This window comes from Theobroma cacao, chromosome 4 (assembly GCF_000208745.1).
Source record: "Theobroma cacao cultivar B97-61/B2 chromosome 4, Criollo_cocoa_genome_V2, whole genome shotgun sequence".
NCBI lineage: Eukaryota > Viridiplantae > Streptophyta > Magnoliopsida > Malvales > Malvaceae > Theobroma > Theobroma cacao.
In genome coordinates this window covers 29,791,656-29,814,874 of record NC_030853.1, presented here as the reverse complement: position 1 = coordinate 29,814,874, position 23,219 = coordinate 29,791,656, and the positions used below count along the sequence as shown (strand labels likewise).

At 37.2% G+C, this 23,219-nt stretch overlaps 6 protein-coding genes across 6 annotated transcripts; 3 read left to right on the top strand and 3 right to left on the bottom strand.

Moving 5' to 3' along the window:
- LOC18603348 (DEAD-box ATP-dependent RNA helicase 13) lies at positions 427 to 6,558 on the bottom strand. The gene is made up of 15 exons (XM_018119867.1): positions 6,277 to 6,558; positions 5,830 to 6,087; positions 5,390 to 5,574; positions 5,112 to 5,306; positions 4,357 to 4,533; positions 3,867 to 4,252; positions 3,100 to 3,280; positions 2,707 to 2,829; positions 2,498 to 2,614; positions 2,167 to 2,271; positions 1,777 to 1,917; positions 1,602 to 1,667; positions 1,259 to 1,417; positions 853 to 934; positions 427 to 763 (listed from the first exon to the last, which is right to left on the bottom strand). Exons 1-15 carry the CDS (start codon positions 6,473 to 6,475, stop codon positions 711 to 713), a joined length of 2,427 nt encoding a protein of 808 aa, XP_017975356.1. The 5' UTR covers positions 6,476 to 6,558; the 3' UTR covers positions 427 to 710.
- Positions 7,057 to 10,009, top strand: LOC18603347 (haloacid dehalogenase-like hydrolase domain-containing protein At2g33255). Its single transcript, XM_007035254.2, has 5 exons — positions 7,057 to 7,479; positions 8,189 to 8,231; positions 8,695 to 8,755; positions 8,843 to 8,977; positions 9,326 to 10,009. The coding sequence occupies exons 1-5, from the start codon at positions 7,143 to 7,145 to the stop codon at positions 9,488 to 9,490; spliced, it is 741 nt and encodes a 246-aa protein (XP_007035316.1). The 5' UTR covers positions 7,057 to 7,142; the 3' UTR covers positions 9,491 to 10,009.
- Positions 10,677 to 12,411, top strand: LOC18603346. The gene is made up of 3 exons (XM_018119315.1): positions 10,677 to 11,454; positions 11,782 to 11,883; positions 11,996 to 12,411. The coding sequence occupies exons 1-3, from the start codon at positions 10,900 to 10,902 to the stop codon at positions 12,134 to 12,136; spliced, it is 798 nt and encodes a 265-aa protein (XP_017974804.1). The 5' UTR covers positions 10,677 to 10,899; the 3' UTR covers positions 12,137 to 12,411.
- On the top strand, positions 13,897 to 17,169 carry LOC18603345 (probable folate-biopterin transporter 8, chloroplastic). The gene is made up of 2 exons (XM_007035252.2): positions 13,897 to 14,699; positions 15,366 to 17,169. The coding sequence occupies exons 1-2, from the start codon at positions 14,177 to 14,179 to the stop codon at positions 16,514 to 16,516; spliced, it is 1,674 nt and encodes a 557-aa protein (XP_007035314.1). The 5' UTR covers positions 13,897 to 14,176; the 3' UTR covers positions 16,517 to 17,169.
- Positions 17,418 to 19,837, bottom strand: LOC18603344 (pentatricopeptide repeat-containing protein At5g16860). Its single transcript, XM_007035251.2, has one exon. It carries the CDS (start codon positions 19,442 to 19,444, stop codon positions 17,528 to 17,530), a length of 1,917 nt encoding a protein of 638 aa, XP_007035313.2. The 5' UTR covers positions 19,445 to 19,837; the 3' UTR covers positions 17,418 to 17,527.
- LOC18603343 (protein ODORANT1) lies at positions 21,737 to 23,155 on the bottom strand. The gene is made up of 3 exons (XM_018119295.1): positions 22,866 to 23,155; positions 22,406 to 22,535; positions 21,737 to 22,308 (listed from the first exon to the last, which is right to left on the bottom strand). The coding sequence occupies exons 1-3, from the start codon at positions 23,017 to 23,019 to the stop codon at positions 21,795 to 21,797; spliced, it is 798 nt and encodes a 265-aa protein (XP_017974784.1). The 5' UTR covers positions 23,020 to 23,155; the 3' UTR covers positions 21,737 to 21,794.

Genomic DNA, 23,219 nt, shown 5'->3' with positions numbered 1-23,219 from the left:
AAAGAAAGAATCTTGTAGATATTTTAAAGAACTATTGCAGACTAGGAAGACGAATTCTTCAATCTTGCACGAAACATGAAAAGAAATGACAATAGCCTGTTCGTCATGCTTAGTTTTATTTTTTTGAAGTCAATATGATTTATTTATGACAAAAATTAAACTATCACTATCTTAAGACTCAAGCTGATTAAGAAATAATACAAAGTCAACTTCTTGAGATGGTACTACAATATTGAAACCCTGCCTGTGGAATCCCCAGCTAAACGTATACGCCGATGAGATTGATTCACATTCAATTTTATATCGAAAAAAGTAATGCATGTGAAATGGATAGCATAGAGATTCCAAATCTGCGCGAGATTCCATAGCAGGACATGGTTTTCATGTTTATATAGAGCTTAAAGTGACAAGATCAAGTAAGACCCAAGCAGCCAATGAAATCATGCAGATGTGCTATTTTCATATTATCAATTTGCATTTTACAAGAAAGCGATTAATAGAAGCAAGATCAATTGAATTTTTCAAAATTCTTTTATGTATGACTAGCCTATGCAGGATAATAAATTATAGGCTGAACAAGGAACTTAACTTTCACAGTTAAGTGTTTTCTTTGAATAATGAATGAATACTGGGGGGGAGCCAACTTCCACTTGCCACTTAAGGAAATATACCAAATTGAAAAATAAGAAAACCTGGGGTAAGCCATCTACTCACTGTCTCCCTTCTAATTTTTTCTTCTGCTTTCTACGCTGGTCACGCAAACCTGGAAAAAGAAAACAACAAAAGGCTAAGATTGGTCTCTTGACGAGAAGCGTGGCAAGGAAAATAGAAAAAAGGTGAAGAAAATATTACGTTTCTTCTCCTCTTTTCTTTTTCTCCTCAAACTCTCCACATTTCTTCGCTTTTCTGCCATCTCTTTCACATCCATGTGCACCTGAAAGAGAGAGAGAGAGAGAGAGAGTGCACCCTTAGACTAAAAGTGGGCCAACTATTCACTCAATGGTAAAGTTGATAAACAATTGAGCACAAAGGCATGCTAGTGGGTTATCCATTATCATCCTGATTAACTGGATAGGATCTTTGCGTATCATGGTTTCAAACATCTCAGGCTAGATTTTATAGGATTCCCATATCAGCCATTTCATTTGCACATCAGCATGACTTGTTACAAAATATAACACTGCTCTATTAGTAGAAGGTTTCCTGTGAGTGGTACAGAATTGAAAAATAAAAGAAAATTAATCTTTAAATTAACTACCTCATGACCAGCATTCCGAAGTGCCTGGAGTGGTTCCATGCAATCTTGACCAATAACCATCAACTTCCTTCTCTTGTTTTCACCAGAAACTAAGTTGCCACCTACATTTTGCTTAGCCAATTCTTCAAATTGATGTTGTATAAGATGTGTAACACCAGCCTGGAAAAAAGGAGTATAAGCCGACGAAGTTAAAGCCTTCCCCAAAACTATTCAATTCATAACCAAATACATACTGTATATTGCACCAGCAAAATTCATGAGATTAGAAAGTCTCACAAAATTGTTTAGGAAATAAAGACCAGAAATACCAGTCAAATGTCAAAGAAAAATGTTAAAAACTCACTGCAGCTGGATAGCGATGTGAAAATGATTTTGGACGTAACGGTCGTGAAAGCAACAAATTGAGCTCCTGCACACACCAAAAAATGGAGAAGTCAGAATGTGAAGCCCATTTGTGCTTTAACTGTAAAAGTTCAAAGGTTTTGTACAATAGTTATTTATTCATAGCAAGTTAAAACCTGCTGTAACTTCTTTAATTGATTGGAGCTGGCTTTCTTTTGCTTGAAATTGTTCACTCTTTCCTCTTCACTGTCATAATTCTCCATTACTAATTCTAATGACTCTGCACTCCGTTCCAACCAGCTTTTGTTTGCCCTTTCCTACAGGAAAATAAAATAAGTTTGAGAATGACCAAGAAATAGTAAATTTAAAATGGGAAAGAGTCCAATTCAGAGAAAACTAAACCAAGAAATAGGAAACAAAAAAAGAAAAAAAATCAAGCAAACAACCAGCTAAAAACCATTTCAAGCAAGACATGACCCAGGCAGAGATACAGGACAAGACCAACCAAACCCACACACCACACTGTAATGGCTTGTAAGAAATCTAAATTATTAAAATTTATATACCTGGGAATCCTTCCGCAAGATCTTGTCTATTTGGCGTGCTAGAGATAGACGTTTCATGACCTCTGGCAAGTACGAGTTCTCTAAAGGAAATTGTTTGATGCTTTCCTGCATATAAAGCCAATGCACTTGTAAAGATGTAAGTCAACTACCAAACGCAAAATATGATTTAAGAGCTAAGAAGAGTAATTACTTGTTCAAAGTAGAATAATAATATCAGAATCTAGTTAGCTAAACACTTATATCAGCTTTTTCTAATTTCCCTTTCTATGATATGATAACAAAATGGGGAAAATCTAAAGAAGAATTGGGAACTTTTCCTTCAAAAATGTACCTTAGCAAATGATTTGCACAGAGATGCAAACTTTGAGGAATCATTCGGAGAGATAAGAGCAATGCTGCACCCATCAGACGAGGCCCTAGCAGTTCTTCCACTTCTATGTACATAAACCTAAAACCAAAGAACAATAATTAAAATTCAAATATAACGACTAGAAGAACTTCAACCAAAACTTGTAAAAGGGTATTTCAATGTTGACCTACTTCTGCTGAATGAGGAAGCTGATAGTGGACAACAGTTCGAACACCAGGAATATCAAGGCCCCTTGCTGCAACATCAGTGGCAACAAGAATGCCATGTTCATTTGCACGAAAACGGTCAATGGCCTGCATCAAAAAGGGAACCAGTAGGGCTACTTTCAAGAAAAACAAAAAGGCCAAAATTTGGGTATAATATCAACAAAAAAGGTGAATACAAATTGCAAGAAACTGTATTGTCGGGAGGGGGGGGGGGGGTTGGTGGTGTCACACGTTGATAAAGAAAAAGCCAAAATCTTGATAATAGCTTGAGCATGCAACAGCAGAACATGTCTTCAGACCAGGCTATGTTAAAAGAAGCGTGTAATCAACTATAAATGCAGTCAGGGGAAAACAAACCTTCAAGCGAGCTCGCTGCTGCATCTGAGCATGAAGTGTTGAAACATTAATGCCCAGGATGCGCAAGAGGGAAGAAATATGACGCAAAGCTGCAATTGATGTACAGAAAACAATTGTTCGCCCTTCTCCATGAATGCTCAAAATGTAATACAAATAGGAATCTTTATCTTCTTCCCTGCATCTGCAGCATTCATGAAAAGGTATTATTCCACTAGAAGAAGATGATATTATTATCCCGCAAATGCAGACAAATATTACTCTAATTTGAAAGTTGCATCATTCATTTTTAATTATAAGAAAGCATAAGGACTATACGAGTAAAATGGCAATTAACATAGGCAATAGCAACAAATCCATTCTCTTGTGCAATAAAATTCATCTATTATTTTGTCATAATCTTATGGGTTGAAAGAAAAAAGTATTTGATAGTATAATAAGTGATAACTCATTAAAAAAGAGAGAGAGAGAGAGAGAGAAAGAGGTAGAGAAAAGAAAAGGCAAGCAGATTATGCTGTAAAACATACCCAACATAAATTTTAACAAAAAGCTTTAAAGCCACAGAAGAAAAGATGGTTTGAGAAGTAAGGGACTATTAAATTCAGTCCACTTATTTACATGCATAGCAAACAATCCATGCTTACAAATTCAAATGATAAAATTTAAGCATTAAATATCATGCTGTGAAATGATTAAATACGAAGCGAATCTGCGTTTGTGAATAAAAGCGTTCAACAAGCAAGATAGTAAAAGAAAAGTAAAGGACTTACTCAATAAAAGATTCCTCAAGGTTCTTTGCTAAAATTGATGCATTTGTCAGATCAATAATGGCAGCATTCGGTCTCATTCCTGCTCGCTCAGATAGGATTTCGATAGAATTCAGCCCCTCAGCAGGCTGCTTGGATTTTAATGAACCACGCTTTAGCTTCTTGCGAAAATCAGCAGAAAGTGCTAAAGTTGCAGAAAAAACAAATGTTTGTCTTTTCTTTCTTGATAAGCTTGAAACTGTCACACAATTCTGTGTGTTTTGAGATTGTCCTTTGGTAACACCAGTGGTCATAGGAAGCATTTCAATTATTGACTGTAACTCACGGAAATGCCCCGCTTCAACCATTCGATCAGCCTCATCCAGCACAAAGAAAGACAATGAATGTAACTGCCAAAATGATAATGTCAGAGTAATGGTGCTTGACTTTTGACCAACACAGGTCACAAAAACAAGTATCAGTTGCTTAGAATGAAAATTGTCTTACAACTAACCTCAACAAGATGTTTTTCCCCCTCTGAGATAAGCTCCCATAATCTCCCTGGAGTTCCAACAATTATCTCAGGCCTTGTTTTCAATAGACGTTCCTGCTTCTCTGCTGACATGCCACCAACAATAGGAACCACTCTAACGTTGATACCCTTCGAAACTTCCTTAAGATGATCAGTAACCTGGAGAAAGAAAATAAATGTCCAACAATAAGCATACTTCCACTTGATTGAGTAAAATAGGAATACAAAACATCTTAAGCTCCTCCAAGCACAACCCTTTTTCATAAAAATCAAGGTTAAGTTTAGCATTTTGATGCTTACAATTGCTGCAAGCTGGATGCTGAAAACAAGTATATAAAGTACCTGAAGCAACTCCAAGCTGAAATCCTTGCTATTATATTCTCAATTGAGCTTGGTGAACTTAAAAGTTCAAACACCATATGTATAATTTTTTATGGTTTTCAACCAATAACATGCAGGATATTTCTCAACTACAACAATTCATGGAGTTAGACCCAAAGAGTTTAACAAATGCTCCTAAGGCTTGTGCACAGTAACAGCAGTAGAGGAATGTGGGAAAAAGGGTACTGGAAAGCTTTAGCATTGAGGTTTTAACAGACAAAACAAAACATTATTTATTCTTATCCAAACACGCAAGCAACTAAGATGGCCTATATGGTGTGAAAAGGCCTACTTTGTTGTTGTATACAGGCAACTGAGATAGCTGACAAAAACAACAAAAAGACATAAAGGGGTACCTGGAGTGCAAGTTCCCTAGTAGGAGTGATAATAAGAGCTCGTAAAACACCTTTAGGAGCAAACTTTTCTGCTTCCTCCCCCTTCTCCTGAATCATGTTTGCAGCTTTTTCCCGTTCTTCTAAGAGACGTTGGAGAATGGGCAGGCCAAATGCTAGTGTTTTCCCAGATCCAGTTTCAGCAGCACCAATAACATCCTATCCCATAAACAAATTACCATCACTGTGAAAGAGATACCATCATTGACCACGAAACACTTCATACAAGATTCTACACAAACCTTCCCTTGATGAGCTGCAGCTGGAATACAAGCTCTCTGTATTGGAGTTGGTTCCTTGAACCCAAGCCGAGATATTGATTTCATAAGCAGGGGATGAAGCCTCAACTCATTCCACGCATAAAATTCAGAGTAAGCTTCAGCTTCCTCAAGCATCTCTTCTTCCTCATCATCTTTGCCGTCACTGACTGCAAATACATTGACTATTGATGTAATTATGTTGATTAAACTAGTCTAAAGCACACCAGCAGCTGCTACTTACTACTGCATAAAAAGCTTGTGAAGAGATCTGATCGTTTTAAATTAAGCTTAACATTGTCTCAGACAACAAAAAGGGGCTTAAAAAGTAGGAAATTCCAGGTAATTAAAGCAGTCTTTACCAAATTATACACTCTGTGTAGTACAATCAGTGCATATAAGAATCAAATACATAAAGCACTAACCAACTGTAGATTCCTCTCCTTGTTGAGCTGTTTTTGCCTTTCTCTTCTTATTCTTCTTTTTCTTTTTTTTAGCCTTCGCATTCTTCTCTTCTGCCATTTCATCTGCAGGTTCAGCTTCAACATCTTCAGCAGAACCCTTAGTGACTTCTTTTAGCTTCTCTTTCTTGGATTTTGATTTTTTATCAGATACTTTCTTCTTAGGTCCAGGTACATCTAAACCATAATTAGCTTCGTCAATCTCTTCAAGGGAAAGAAAACCTGCGTTCATGATAATCAACAAGCATCATGAACTAGGAACAAGCTAATTTCTCATTGAAAACTAAGCCAAATAGCTACGTTGTAAAAATCAAACGGACAATAACCAAAGCTCTAAACTTTAACACATGAAACATTAATTTTAACAAAATAAAAAACGAAGATGGGATTTTCGCTTCTTAGAAGGCTAACCTCCATCAAGGTCCCCAGAGCCAATGAAGAGAGAGAAAGTGTCATCTTCTTCTTTGTCGCGAAGAGAAGAGTTCCAAGGGAGCGAGTCAAGTCGTTCGAGTTCTGGGTCATGTACTCTTCTCTTTCTCTTTTGCTTTCTCTTCTTTGAAAGTGAAGCCGATTCTTGTTCTTGTTGTTGCGGCGGTGACACTGCCGCCATGGCTGTGAATCTTGTGTGTTTTGTCTGCTGAAAAAACGGTAACAAGATACTACACAACGCTGGGAGACACTTTGCCTAGCTTTTAAGGTTTTATCTTTCTATAAGGTCGTTTTATGCCTTACGCTGTGCCGTTTAACAATACTCCTTTGTATTTTTCTATCTATAAGAAAATTGTTTGAGCACTTTTTGCATTAGAGTTAAATATTTATTATATATCATTTACCAATTTATTTATTACTTTATAAATATTCGTATTTATAAAATATATCACAGAATTAATTAAAATAATGAAAAAAATTATATTTATCTTTTTTATTAAAAAAATAATATTTTAAAACTTTAAAAATTATTAAAAAATTCAAAGAAATAATTATTCTCATATTACATATTTCATTTTTATTTTAATTTAAATCAATTTTTATAATTAATAATTAATTACTTACCATTAATAAAAAAATTCATTTATCATAAAAGTTTATTTAATTTAAAATAAAAATATAAAAATTTAATATAATAAAAAGTAAATATTTATTTAACATTTTCTAAGTGTAAAAAGTTAATCCGACAAACATTCCGTCCCCTCCTCATTTCACCACCACTCATTGCCCACCAAAATCCAAAAATCTATAAGCACATTGTCAAATATACCTTTGCTTCTTCAATCCCGATGCCCTCATTTCTCTCCAAATCCTTCCTCCGTTTGCCCCCCAAATCCCCTCGCTTCTTCCGCCACTTTCCCATGTCCACTCTCACCACCAAACCTCGGCTTCGCGGCGTCGTTTTCGACATGGACGGCACCCTCACCGTCCCCGTCATCGACTTCGCTGCAATGTACAAGGCTGTCCTCGGTGACGACGAGTACAAGAGGGTCAAAGCTGAAAACCCGTGTGGGATTGATATTTTGCACCACATTGAGAATTGGAACCCCGATAAGCAGCGAAAAGCTTATCAGATTATTGCTGATTACGAAAAACAGGGCCTTGATCGCCTCCAAATCATGCCTGGTTAGTGTTTGGTTGCTGGGAAAGTGAATGGAAATTGTTAGGTAGAAAAGGGTAGATTTAGGTTTCCGAAGCATGCTACTGTCTTCGAATTATGATATGATATTTCTTTTAAGACTCCAATCTGAAGACATTCGAGTTTTAATTTCAAGTGTTAGGGGATTGAATAGGAAAGATACCCTTTTGAGGGAATCTGCTGAATGGTTTCTGTGTTTTATGGTTTGGTTGAATCAGTTAGTATCTACTGGAACAGAACATGGTATTCCTTCATTTTTATTAGGAAAATGTTGGCTTTTTTTTCCTGGGGTTTATTGCAAAGTTAGCTGATTGATTGTTCAGCTGGTGAGTCTTTATAGTGTTCATGCAAGATTCTGTCACCGAACTGGGTTTAAGATTATCCTTGGCAAGCTACTTCCTATGCTTTGTTTTGCGAAAATCTGGATGTATTTCATGGGTTCTCGATAGTTTCAAGGTAGCAAATGTTTGGGAGTAAATTGCTGGACCTGGTGTTTTGTTTAATTTCTTTTCATTAGATGTTTGCTTTGGAGTTACCTTTATTCTTGCTGGGACTCTCCCTTTTCTGCTGAGAGGGAGTGTGTTTGGTTAAAAATTTTCACCTGTAATACTCTCTTTGAGCTAAATAGGACTTAATTATTTGCCACCTTACATGCTAATTGATTTAAGTCGTGACATTTGGCCAATAATTGTGCAGGTGCAGTAGAGCTTTGTGGTTTTCTTGATGCAAAGAAAATAAGGTGAAGTTCCAGAATCCTTTAGTTTAGTGTTCTTTTTCCTCCTAATACTTATTTATCTTTCATATACAGATTACTGTATAAGACATGGTATAGATGGCTGCAGGCATTATAGGCTATTATCTCACGCTAGATCACTGATTTTTAACTTATGTCCCATGTGGCAGCTTGACCTTTGGCTGAGTTATATGTCTACTTATGACAGCTGCACTACTTATTCTTAATAGCAGACAGTTTTGTTAGGTTTCATTTTTCTGTCTTGAATCATTTAATATACTAGCTAAATGAAATTGACTGGCATGTTAATTGTTTGCTCCTAGCAGTACTTTCATACTTGGATCTGCCAACTGCTTTTGCTTTCAAATCTATTGCATTAAAATCTAAATATTTTCTGGATGTGCCTTGTTGAGTAACCTTTTCTTCATGATGTTTTTAGATGCTAACAAACGCCTTCCATTTCTTTCAGAAGGGGACTAATCACTCGCAATATCAAAGAATCAGTTGATCTGTTTCATCAACGGTTTGGGGTAAGCTATTTAAAGTGTGAAATTGAACTTTTCTGGACATTTTGTTGAATTGGGGAATTGAAATCTCACTTACACGTGTTGTTTCAGATGATGTTTTCTCCAGCACTCAGCAGGGAGTTTCGTCCTTATAAACCAGACCCTGCTCCTCTGCTACATATCTGTTCCACTTGGGAAGTTCAACCAAATGAAGTCATGATGGTTGGTGATAGTCTTAAAGATGATGTGAGTGTTTCTTCGCCAGCAACAACAATAAACAAAGAACAAATATAATAGGAAAAAAAGAAGATCATGTAGCTCTTTTTTCATCTTCATGGCAACTATGTTGCTTTTGCCTTCATGCACATGTTTGTTGTGGTCATGTTGCATGCAATTCTTTGGGATATGCACCTTTGATATGATATTTACAAACTATAATTCTTGCGGGAAAAGGGAAAACAAGAAAGTCTTGGACCATTTCATTTTACATCGCATTACCTCTCAGGGCAGCTGCATGCAGAACTCAAATTTACCATTTTAAACTATTATGACTCTGGCAAATGGACTCTGATTAGATATATTTACTTTTTGCAGGTGGCTTGTGGGAAACAAGCGGGAGCAGTTACATGCTTGCTTGATGAAAGGGGGAGGTATATCTCTCAAGATTTTGCCAGATTGGATCTAACACCGGATTTCAAGGTGTCTTCCTTAAATGAAGTTTACTTCCTTCTGGAATCCAGTTTTGACCTAACACCCTGATTTCCAAGTCCATGGTTGACAAATGGTTTTATACTTCATGGAGTAGCTGATAGTTGTGCTTTATCTAGTGAAAATCCTACACTAGATAGGATAGCTCTTTTTTTTCCATTGTTCCCAAGAAAGTTTTTAACAGTTGAGGAACACCTGAACAGTAGATAGCAGTAGGTAAATAAAAAAAATCAGCCTTTAAGTATAAGATGCTGTTCCCGTTATCTGGAGGATAGTTGAAGGAGACCTTGTGTTTGAGTTGATCACCAGCAGGATAGCAGGATATCACCATGGAGTTTGGAGTTGTTTTCTGTTGCTGAAGAACACTGGAGGAGACATCATTCGAATGTTCATGATGTTTTTTACATTTATTCTCGATGCCTTGCTGTTCATGTGCCTTTGTAATGTTGGGCATCCAAGGTCTTTGTTCTACACGTGGATGTCCAACTGTAAAGAAACATTTGGCCAATACTATTTTGGACAATTCATTTCATGTTGAAGAAGTACTAATATCCTTATGAAGTCCCATAATTCTAAAATGTTAGTGTGGTTGAAAAAGGTAGTGGAAAATATTCCTGGGCAACGTTGGTATAGCTAGAGGTGTGCAAACGGTTATTTTGGTTAGTTTGGTTTGAATATCTAATAATCGAATTAACTGAATTTATTTTTAAAAATAATTAAAATCAAATCAAATTATACAAATAACTGAATTAACTGAAATCGAACTAATTCGTTAGTTCGGTTCAATTTTTAAAAATCAAACTTGATAAAATTTTTATTTTTTTGTTTGTATATATTTATTTATATTGTATTTTTTTAATAAACTAATACTATAAAAATATTAAAAAATAATAATAATAAATTATAATAAATAAGATGGACACTCATATAATTAAAAAAAAAACTAAAGAGAAGAAGAGATTAAGTTTAGGATTTATTTTTCATGTAAAATCCTCATACTACTCTTACTTAAATTCGATTAGTTTGATTAAAAATTTTTTTAATTGAAATCGAACCGAATTAATTTTAATAACTAAACTATCCAAAAAATTGAACTAATCAAACAAAAAAAATCGTACATATTTTGATTCGTTCACCCCTAGATATAGCTGATGTGAATGGTATCAGTTCACTAATGTTAGCCTTCAATCTAACTAAATCAGTATAAAATTATTGGAGAAAAACATGACAGGTTATTCTGTTATTATCATGTTTGGCGTGGCATGTTTCCATTGGTTCATTGGTCCATGAGTTACACTTTCAATTCAGCCGTTAATATAAAGGCCGCCATTTCTCAGTTCCTCTGCATTTCACCAATCAGGAGAAATAAGAAAAATAAAATCCAAAAGAGAGAAAAATAAGAGCTTGATTCAATCAAGAAACCATTTGAGCCCAAATCAGCCAAAAGAACAAAAACAAGAATGAGTAACGGTGACCAAGAACTTAGGGACCATGAAACAATCAACTGCGGGGAAGGAGAAGAGCTCCAGGAATCGCCCCTGGACCTCTCTCTCCTCCGCATTGACAGCTTCAATAATGGCACCACCACTGACGTCAGCAACACCCACCGTAATCACCGCTCTTCTTGCGCCTCCTGCGGCGGGACTGGTTATATTAGTACTACTTCTAATCCCATGAAACGTCCCTCGCCCGAGCCACTTACGGAGCCAAAGCCCAAGAAACTCGTCTTGGACCGCAACCATCCTCTCTTTGGCTTCTCCAAGGTTTCTCTCCCTCCACCACCAACTCAATCTTTACCTATCCTTCGACGCTGCGTCTCTGATCCTTCCAGCTCTCCGGGAACCAACACCCAGTCGCCGCCTGGGAATGCCAACATTGTGGGGGAGTCACCATTGTCTAAAGGAAGTGCCTCTGCGTCTGCTTTGCCTCCTAAGGCACCTGCGCTGAGGAGATCAGCTTCCGACCCATATCCTTCCCCAGGCAGGACATGTAAGGAGGAAAGTCCTAGTGCTAAGGTTCGCATCTTTTTTTTGCATTTTCTTCTCTCTCTTATGTGGGGTTTAACAATTTTGTTGCTTGTTGAAGGTGGTGATTAGTTTAGACAAAGATTCTTTGTATTAATAGTAGTAACTATTGGTTTAAGGCGGTTTCTTTTGTATTTCGCATAGTTCTATAGATTTGTATTTCTTGGATTAGATGTGGGTTCCATATTCTTGCATCTTGATTGTGCCCTTGAGTTTGGTTATGGGGTCTTCCTGGATTCTGTGATTGATTTGATTAAGGATTTGTTGTCTAATGTTGGGTTTTCTTTAAAAAATGTGTGGTGATGGGGCTTATGGCAGAGGCTGAAGAGGATGGAAGATCGCATGAGGGAAATGAGCAAGTGGTTCCATGATGCAATGCGTGAAGATGAAAATATGGTCTGCGCTGAAGAGGCAACAAAGGTTGGATTTTCTTTCACAAAATTATCCTTCATTGTCTGTTTGGTTTCTAAGAAAATGGCATAAACGAAATCTCTATCACAAATCCCCGTTCTTGTTGTTGTTGTTGTTGCAGGATGACTATGAGTTAGAATGTGAAGAAGATGTTAGCGTAGAGAGAGAAGGGGAGTGTGTAGTCATCTGTTTCAAATGCCCCTGTGGCAAAGGTTATAAAATTCTTCTGTTAGGAGGAGACTGTTACTACAAGCTCATCTAGATTTAACTGGTAATTAGCTCCAAATGCTGACATCCGCTACTGATTGAGTTTCCATCAATTTTGGCCTAACTTTTGTTTCATAAGATTGTCTCAGCCTCAATTAAGAGTTAGTCCCTTATAGGCTTTTGTTTTTAACTTTGTTTAACTTTCATGTAGATGATGATACCTTCATCATCAGTCTCAGGCTGAGGCCAATTGTCCTTTACAGAACTGATCATTTCTAGGCCAAAATTATTCTCATAAAGCTCAGAATCAATTACATGTGATGTTGTCGAGATTATCGAATGAGCACATTGCTGAAGAATGTAATAATGGAGGGTTTCTGGTTTATGTTTCTTCTTTTTTTCCGAGCTCCGGTTATGAGTTTTGGCCAAAATGCTTACCCTTTACGTTTTTCATCATTTCATGATCACTGGACATCTCTTCTTCAGCAAAATTTCAACCATATGTTAATTTTGTTCCCTGTTTCCCTAAGAAAAGACAAAGGGGAAAAATTCATTCTTTCAGACCACTAAATTCACTCTTATTAGCTCTCTCTGAAAATTGATCAAATCCTGAAGAATGAGGGCGGGTTAACTAATGTTGCTATGGGATTTTCTGATATAACAATGACTGATGCAGTAGATGCTCCAAATAGCAAACAGTGCTTAATTATTACTATTATTTTCTTTTTTGGGTTTACTTTGATTCAGACACTTCTGTCTTATGTACCTGCAGACTTGGATGGTTGCTAGAAATACACAACTGCGGCTGCTGGCCTCCTTAGATAGTCAGTGTCTGATATGAAAAAGGATCAGTCTCCCTGTTTCTGTCTAACAAAATTAAAATCATGTATACTTTACAAGTTCACATAAAAAGGAAACACCATTTTCCGAAAGGTAAAGGGCATCGAACAAGTTGATGTTTCAGCCAAACAGTCTTACAGATGATAAGGGGAAGCTAATCCTGGTACTATTAAGGAGTCTCCTCCAGCCCTGTCTTGAATGTTTATTAAAAGTCTAAACTCTTGATGCAAACAAGGTTGGTTCTGGTTTTCACAAACAGTCATGTACCCGAAAGACTCAAGTTTGCTTTCCACTTTCCTTCCAGTAAGTTAGCTCGTTGGCTTTCCTTTTCTGATTCACAAGGTTCCAAGTGCCAACCTAGTCACGTGTTGCTGGCCTCCAAGATATCTAAAGTCTAAACCAGCCGCTACCTTGACACCTAACTGAAGATATGGAGACTTCTTCATCGTCACTTATGAGCCACATGGGCTCCCATTTTGCCGTGATCAGAAACCAAGTCAAAGAACAGCTTGGCTCAATCCAGGATCAGGTTTCAGTAACAAAACTAAGCCTAAAACCAACAATGCTGTGGCTTTCCTATCATCATTTCCCACTTGCTCTCCTTTCAACATGACAAGTACTAAGAGAAACTATGCTCGTTTGCCACACTGCCGGCAGGGCCCTTGATGTCGCAATCTGAACAGAGCGTGGGAAACAAATCGTCAACCGCGCGTGTGCATGTTCACCACTCTGTTAGTTTCTTGTAGAAGAGTTGAACTGGCAACGGTTCATAGGAATCCCCGGACACGATGTTACACGTGTTGTCATAATCATCCCTTTGATTTGACCCACAACACCTAGATCCTAAGGCTGGAGCCCACTACCCTAACACTGGCCCGCGTTTTAGGACATAAGGAGCGTCGTTCGTTCGTTTTAGGACATGGTTGGGACCCTCCAAATCTCCCCCAAGAAAGGCCAAGACAAAAAACCCAGTAATAAAAGCCGGAACCCTCTCCATTTCTCTCTAGCGGCCCTCAAGTCTTCCACCAAGTAGTAATTTTATTTCTTTTTTGGGCTGTGATTCTGCTTCCTATGTTTTCTCCAGATCTTTCTCTTCTCTCTAAACTCCTCGGTATTTGAATTTTGATATTCTTTCTTCTCTTTAGAGTAACATTTCTTCCAAAGTGGGATATGTTTATCTCTTTCATACCTCTGCATATAAAGAATCCTTCCATTTGTTTTCAATCTGAGTCGAACTCTGAACAAGCCAAGAACAATGATTTACCCATTTTGTTCCACAAAAAACCCAATAAGTTTAATCAATCCAAGAATCCCCAGAATCCAGGAGAGGTACACAAAGTTATCTAACTTTCAGTTAAGATCAATATTCAGGTCTTTTCAGCATCATAATCCTATTCCTAATAGCAATACGGTTAACAAGGACATAAAACCCAAAACCCAACTCATAAATCCTATCATAGTAACCAACCCAGATGAGGTTTCTGTCAGGATTGGCAGGATAAGCAAGGCATATGAGGAGAGGAAAGGTTTATCCCAAGAAGGTTTTAAGGAAATGTTGGCTTTGTGTGGGTTGGGATATTGGGTGCAAGGTTTTAGGTGTTTTCCATGGTTGGCTCTAAACTTCCACATGGCTCACAATCTAAACTTGCATCCTTCAACGTTGCAGCTTGTGCAGAACTCTGGTAACCTTCCCATGGCAGCTAAGCCTCTGTATGGAATTCTCTCTGATGCTCTCTACATCGGGGGTGCTCATAGAATACCTTATATTTCCATCGGAGGTCAGTTAATATCTTCCTGATAAAATTTTTACATTTTCAATATCCTTTCTTCCTTTTGGTTCTATTAATGTTTTTATGTTTGTTTTCTCTTATTTGAAATTTTTCTGATTGCTGCAAACTTAGTTGTTTTAATGAGTTTGAAATGCTTTTAAATCTATTGTTTCTATTCCTTTGCTCTTTATTCCTCCCTTTGTCTGGTTTCGGTTTCTGGACTTCTCTTCCTCTTTTTTCCATTTAAGTATGCCCTAGATTCTGTTTTTTGTTTCTTCTGTTTCCTTATTCCAAACCTTCATTTCCAAGGCAGTGGAAAGTAAAATGGTAACTGCGTGTTCAAGATTCTGAAATCTGACTATGGAGATAATAGGAACAAAATTTGAAACGAAAATACTCAATATACTGACTTATCTGGTTTTAAAATTGTTAAAGTCATGCAGATTATATGCTATTAGATTATGTTATTCTTCAAGTTCTAGGAACTTTAAACTCATTACTGGGGAAGAAAAATCCAACATCATTGCTAAGGATTGAGTAATTCATCCCTTGGATAACTTCTTACCTGAGACTAGCTAGGATTATAATTGAACATTCTACAATCTTAAGGGCAAGAATCGTTTCAATCGGTTGATTGGAAGACTGAATGAATGTTACTGACAATCCTACTTTCAGTCCTTCTGCAGGTCTTGTCTTGGGGGCAATTAGCTTTGATTCCAGTTGCAGGTCAAGCCCTTCCTACCCTCATGGCATGTGTTCTTCTAAGTAATCTAGGAGCATCCATTACAGAAGTTGCAAAGGATGCTCTTGTGACAGAGTATGGCCAAAAACAGAGAATTACTGGACTCCAGTCTTATGCTTTCATGGCTTTAGCTGCTGGTGGGATCCTGGGCAACTTACTAGGGGGATATTTCTTACTCAAAGCACCACCCAGAACCATGTTCCTCATATTTTCAGTTCTATTATCTCTTCAGCTTGCAATTTCTTTATCAGAAAGAGAGGAAGGTCTTGGTTTAGCCCAACCTTTGGATTACATTCTTAAAAGACAAACAATTTCAGAAATTATCAGAAAGCAGCTATCTGATCTTATGATTGCCATCAGCGAGGAAAGCATATTCCGACCTCTAACTTGGATTGTAGCTTCTATTGCCATGGTTCCTATTCTGTCAGGCTCAATCTTTTGTTATCAAACTCAATGTCTACGTCTTGATCCTTCAGTTATTGGAATGTCACGAGTAATTGGCCAATTGATGCTTCTATCCTTGACTGTGCTTTATGACCGCTATTGGAAACATATTCCCATGAGGAAATTGATTGGTGCTGTACAGGTTTCGTACGCATCTTCCCTTCTTCTTGACCTCGTTTTAGTAAAACAGATCAATCTAGGTATGGGAATTCCCAATGAAGTGTTTGCCCTTTGTTTTTCTGGTTTAGCAGAAAATCTTGCACAATTTAAGGTTCTTCCTTTTTCAGTGCTGCTGGCAACTTTGTGTCCACGGAGTTGCGAAGGATCTCTTACTTCTTTCTTAGCATCAGCATTGTGCCTGTCATCAATTATTAGTGGATTTTGGGGAGTTGGGTTGGCTGCTTTGCTTGGAATACAATCTGGTGATTACTCACGCTTGCCTGTAGGAATAATGATACAGTTCCTTGCAGCACTATTGCCTTTAGGATGGATTCATCAAGTACCAATGTCTCAACCTGTTCAGAAGGAAAGAAAGAAAGGTCTGAGTAAAAGAACTCGAAGAAACAGAAGGATTGGAAGAGTTGTGATTGGTTCAGTTTTTGTTTACCGGCGAGAAAGAGAATCTGAGGTACAGAAGTAGAGAAGTTATTCAGTTTGGCAGTGAGAACCTCTTATGGGCATGAGCTGTAAAAGGAAAATGCAGGTTGAAGTCCCATATTTTAATGACTTGATGCCGCCATCTGTGAATGTCAGTTCTATCTCAAGTACCCTTTGGTGTCAACCATCATAGAGGTCAGATCATCACTGTGCACCCAGCAGTTTTTCAACATAAGCAAAGGTCTTGCTTTCGAACATTATTCTTTTTGTCCTGAGGTCTGGCTGTGGAATGAGAATGCCATGCATTACTTTGGAAATTTGTTGAAATGGTCGATCTACTTCTTTCCAAGCTTCCTGCAACAAAATTGGCTATCAGTACCAAGCAAGTTCAGATATCTGGGAACCCATTAGCAAAGGATGATGAAGAAGATTCGGTATGGACCTGTGAAAGATCCCTGATCATGTGCAGACGAAATGAATTTGTAACAGAACATTTACATGGTTTTGTAGTTTGTAGTACAGGAAAGGTCCGATTTTGAGAAAAATAAGAAAAGAGCCACAGCCACTTATCAATTCAAGCGCAAGTGTCTTTACAATTGGTCTCTACACATTTTCTTCCTCTAGACTGTTTTGGCAGTTCTGCTTTCAGTTTGTGCGTGTAATTTGTAAAGTATAATCAATCCAGCTTTTCGATTATTTTGAGGGCATTGTCTACCAACCTAAGATTACTCACTCCAACTGGGAATGAAACCTATGCGAAGTAAAAATGGAAAACAGGAAACGGGAAGGGGGGGTGTGAATAGACACTTCACTTGCTTTGGATGGATGGTATACACTATAGATAGCACCATTCTTTTATTATTGCCCTTTGTTAAAGAAAAATAGTAATTACAAAAATTAATACGCCATAAAACCAACCTGAAATAGTTAGATTTTTCTACGGATTAGGTGATAAACTCATTGATCATGATTGCCCGAATCATATCTACAATACAATACAACTCATATGTGATGCCTCCGGTTGCCAAGAGAACCACAGAGAGACTATCAACAATTAATAACTAGTGATCTGTGTCAACTCTTCAAAATCAGTAGGATAACCGGCTCCCTTCATTATAAAGATGAGGTCATCTAGTATCTCATAAATCGAACTGGAATGAGGATGTGCTTTATCAGCCACATAAAAGCAATGAGTCTTGCCATTCATGCTAATCCAGCTGCACCCAGGTGCCTTCCTCAAACCCCTTTCCTTCATCATTTTTCTTAATCCCGCCACAGCATTCCATCGTTTAGAAGAAGCATGTAAATTTGAAAGTGAGACATAGTTTGAAGGATTTTCAGGTTCTAACTGAATGAGAAACCTATAGGCAAGGTCTTGCATCTCAAGATTCTCATGCATTACGGAAGCACTAACAAGAGCCCCCCAAACACTTGGCCCAGGTTCAACAGGCATTGTTTTGATAAAATCTAATGCTCGATCAAGCTGCCCTGATCGACCTAGCATGTCAACTACACAAGCACAGATCTCAACTGTTGGCTTCATCCCATAGTCATTTGTAATTGATTTATAAATACTAAGACCTTTGTTTACCAATCCCGACCTTCGGCAAGCAGAAAGCACCCCTACCACTGTTATCATGTCTGGTTTAACCCCAAGCAAAAGCATCTGGTCAAACAGACACATGGCTTCTTCACCCTTTCCATGTAATCCATATGCACAAATCATCGAACTCCAAGATATAGAATCTTTACAGAACAAACCATTCTCAAAAACTTGTTTAGCACAATTCAAGCTCCCACATTTTGAATACATATCAATCAACGCATTACACAAGGCCACATCATGACTCAGCTCCTTTCTAATTGCATAACCATGAATCTGTTTTCCAGCCATCAAACCAGCATAGGAGCTACAAGCAGGAAGAACATTCACAAGAGAGACTTTATTGGGTTCTATTCCATCACGCAACTGCATTTCCTGGAAAAGAACCAGCGCTTCATCAAAATCTCCATTGTCAACGTAACCATTGATCATTGCTGTCCAAGCATAAACATTTCTAAACCTCATCCTATCAAAAACATTTCTACCCATCAAAACTTTACTATTCCTTGAATACATATCGATCAAACAACAACCCAAATGAACATCAGAGCCACAAGCCGAATCCAGTTCATTCTTCAAAATATAACAATGAAGTTCCCTCCCATAATCGCATCTCCTAGTAACCTCCTCATTGCCACTCAAAGGCAAAAGACTCGAAATTGTGAATCCATTAAGTTTCACTCCATCAATTTGCATATTTTTAACAACTTCCCACAAATCCTTTCCCAATCTGCAATCCCCAGCATTCGCATACCCTGAAATCAATGCATTCCAAGACCCCACATTTCTTTCAAACATTTCGTCGAACACTTTTTTCATCCCCTCAAATTCTCCACATTTTCCGTACATTGAAATCAAAGAATTGGAAACAACAACATCCAAAACAAACCCAGTTTTTATACTTTTACAATGAACCAAATTCCCCACTTTCAAGTCCCCGATTTCACCGGCAACTTTCGAAACCGTTGCCAATGTAAAATCATCTGGCTTTGCATTAAAATGGCCCATTTTACAAAACAAATCAAAAGCTTCAATAAACGAGTAACTTTTGAGATACCCATTAATCACCGAGTTCCAAAGACATATGTTCTTTTCTTTAACTGAGTCAAAAACGACTCTTGACTCAATTAGGCGCCCAAAAAAGGCGTATAAAGAAAGGAGCTTTGAGGCTAAAAAGGGATTTTGAGTGAGCCCAAGTGAGAGTACTCGAGCGTGGGCTTGCTTGGTGAGTCGGAGAGATTCATGGGTGGCTGAGAGATGGAGGAAATGGAGGAGTTTGAAAGGCGAGTCGAGCACAGCAGCAGATGTGTAATAACGGATGGTTTGGGTGGTAAATAGGTTGCGGCTAAGGGGGAAGAAGAAGGTCATTCGGATTTGAATTTTGGCGGTGACAATGATGACGATGATCGGATAAGAATTACAGTGTATGGGTTATAAATGTAACCAATTTTCATATTTACCCCCATGAACCTTTAACTCTCACTTGGCAAAATCTATCACTCCATCACGCTTTTGTCATCACTTACTCTAGCTCTTGCATACTTCAAACATTAAATCGACAAAAAAAAAAAAAAAGCATATGAGGTGGAAGAGAATCTAGGTTCAAATCTGATCATGGATTTGTTGATTGAAATAAAATGATAAAATAAGACGCACTTTGTTTGCAGCTTCACTTCAAACTCTTAATAAAGGAAAACATATGGGGACAAAGATAACTAATAAAGCAAGCACGGATTGTACTGCTTCCAAAGGTTTCCGTATCAATATGCTTTTCTATCTCTTGTTCTTGTTCTTGTTGATAAGAGAGCTTTCATCATTTTTATTTTGCTTAAAGTCACAGAGATGCTTATTCCGTACTTTTAAATTTTTGTTGAATATTCATTCTCCAAAAAATAAAAAAAAATTGTTGAATATTTGGATTATTTTTTCTTTTATCAACCCAAAAATTTTAGTGTCGAACATATTTTTATGCTTTAAAAATTTCTAAAGTAGCAATAAATACAGTGTAACTCATTGTTTATGTATGTAACTTCTGTGATCACAAGGCTTCAAAAATTTATATGATACAATCAAATTAATAAAAATTCATATTCGAAAAATACAATCAAAAGTTAAATTTGTTACAGTGAACCGATTTTATATCTATTCATATTTTGAATTTTCTGTAATTATAAATTATTGTAATAAAAATACGAATTATCTACTAAATCAATTCACAAAGTAAAAAAAAAAAAAAAAGAACTACTCATTTATGAAATAGGATGGGCAACAAGACAACTTATTAATAAACCAGCATGGATTCTAGCATAATAGCAAATCCATGGTGAATTATTTATGAAGACAAGTAAAAAAACAACATATGACTCAAGGAAATCAGGGAAAGATAACATCGGAGATTAATGCAATCAGGAGAGAATCAAGTTCTGATCTTTAACATGGGATTTACTTATAATAAAATAATAATAAGACAGCACCTTTGTTTCTAAGTTACTTCTTCCACTTTTGTTCCTGAACGTGACCTCACACCCAACCAACCAAAAAGGCAAACACGGAATTGTACTTATGTCCATTGTACTCCGTAACCAACCCCAGATGCTTTCTTAGCACTAATTCTATGCATTCATCAGAGCCAGATAAGGGAAAGAAGAAAGAAAGAATGAAAGAAGACTAGCCACGGGGAGAATAATTAAAGGAAATTCATTGTTGGAGAATTGTCGAGATGTAACTGATGCTGATAGATGTGAGTTTAGGATTGAGATTCTAAATTCGGGTTGTAATAATTTTTTATCGGTTAAAAAAATTTATCATGAATGAAAGCTAACAATCCTGTTAATTTAAATTTTATCTTGATTATGAAAACTTACGAGTAAAATTGTTTGATCTTAATCTATTTCGTCAACGGGTAATTGAATAGATAGATGTGAAAGTAAGATAATATAATTGAGAATTTTTCTTTAAAGCATGAAGTAAGCTTAATGAAAAGAGAATCTAGTTCTACTCTTAACTTGTTCTAGCTTGAACCTAGGCGTGTACAATTAAAATAAAGTAATCTTAGATTATATTCTAAAACTTTATAACTATTTCTTTAATCAAAGAAATGATGAAATGGTTTTTATTTTAATGAGTGCATGGCAGCAACATCTGCCAGCACAAGAGGTTTAGCTGTGATCATGCTGATAAAAAGGATCTTCATAAAATATATGTTGAGAGACTTTTAAAAAGAAGTTGAAGTTCCTTAATCATATGCTTTAATCCTCTTTTGGCGCTAATTTTATGGTATTAATTATACTCAAAGATGTGACTTTTTGTCATAGCTAGCATCAGAATGTGCTTGCTAGTTGTTACTGCTTAACTATGTTGATTCTTTTTCTTTTTCTTTTTTTTTGGTTTTTGTCCTTCATTGTTGCTTCACTGCTGGGGAAAGCATTGAACTGATTGAGTCTGGGGTGTCTGGAACTCCTGTTCTTGAATTTTTCCAACCAATAAAGCAGGCATGCTTATTTTCGTGCAAAATTGGTTCATTTTATTGATAGGTTACATCATAATTAGGCTTTACTTTGCATTGGTCACAACTTAAATTTTCACACCTTGATTATCAATCTAAGGCTCCAGATTTAAGAGCCTTCTCATTTGATGAGAACTAAAAGGTCAAACACTAAATAGTAGGAATTAAGGGGGTCTTCTCATTTGATAAAGACTGAAACTACTCAGAAAGAAATTAACAGAAAGGGGTCACTAGATTGTGCAAACTAGCTTTACTTGTTGCACATGCCGAACCAAAAGTTCCATGGACATCATCCAGGTTCCACAAGCCATCCCAAAGAATTTCTTCGTTCGAGGTATCATTCCCGGAAACATTGCCATTGATCATGGGGTAGAAGAAGCCTTGTTCCTCTGTTGTGTTGGGGTATGAAGTAGCCATTTCTTGCCTCAGCTGTGGCACATATGGAGCTCTATGCTCATTTTCATCAAGCAGGGACATGATCCTTTTCATGTCAAATTGATTCAACTGTAACTGTTGCTGTTGCTGTTGCTGCTGTTGCTGCTGCTGTTGTTGTTCTTGTTGTTGCAGTAGCTGCTGCTGCTGAAACTGTTGCCTTTTCAGCAGACGAGCTTTTGCCTTATCAGAGTTATCTGGTGATAGTTTAGCCTTTTTCTTAAAATGGGTCCTCCAGTAGTTCTTGATCTCGTTATCAGTTCTTCCAGGCAAGCTTCTTGCAATTGTTGACCACCTGAAATTTGTTGTTTCCATCTTCCTAAGTAAACAAGTTCCTATTATATGAATAGAAAATTTGCAAACTTCAGGCCAAGTTGTGTTCAGATCATTACCTGTTTCCCCACCTTGCATGAAGCTCAAGGATTATACTCTCTTCATGAGGGGTTATTTGCCCCCTCTTAAGGTCTGGCCTTAAATAATTCACCCATCTCAGCCTGCAGCTCTTTCCATTCCTTTTTAACCCTGTACAGACAGATCATTAAAAGAAAAAGATTATATGTTTATTCAAAAGATAAAACATGCCTAGATAATGCAATTCTTGGCAATCATTGAATCACCAAAAAAAGATAAAAAAGAACATTTATAAACCAAATTAAAAACCCCATCTGCAGTAAAGTGGCTCTCCTAAAAGTCCTAATTAATAAGCTGGATTCCTTCCCACTTGATGCATTTATTACCTTGATCAAATGCATTGTTTTCTAACCTCCATGCCAAAAGAAGCTAGTACATAAAAAAAGCTAGTGCTAAGTTGGAGAGTAAGAGGATAAACATGGTTTGTGCTACTTTGCTTACCTGCAAGCCTAGCTACAGAGTTCCATCTGCCTTCACCATGTACCCTGACATACTCAATAAGCAGCCTATCTTCTTCAGCTGTCCAGGGACCTTTCCTCCACCCCTCTTCAATAATACCCCAACCCAAGTGTCCAGCCATCACTGCCCAAGACATGTAAAAGGGGCAAAACGAAAGAAAGAAAAAACAAAGGAAAGCTCCACCTTTGATAAATGCTTTGAGGTGAAGTTTTTTTTGTCTAGCAAATTCTATGCCTTCTGGGGTTAGTGTGTCACATATTTATATATGCACTGAAGGTCCCCCCCTGGCCTCACCCCCATCAGTCATTTTCAAAATCATCCCCATATTTTCTGTGT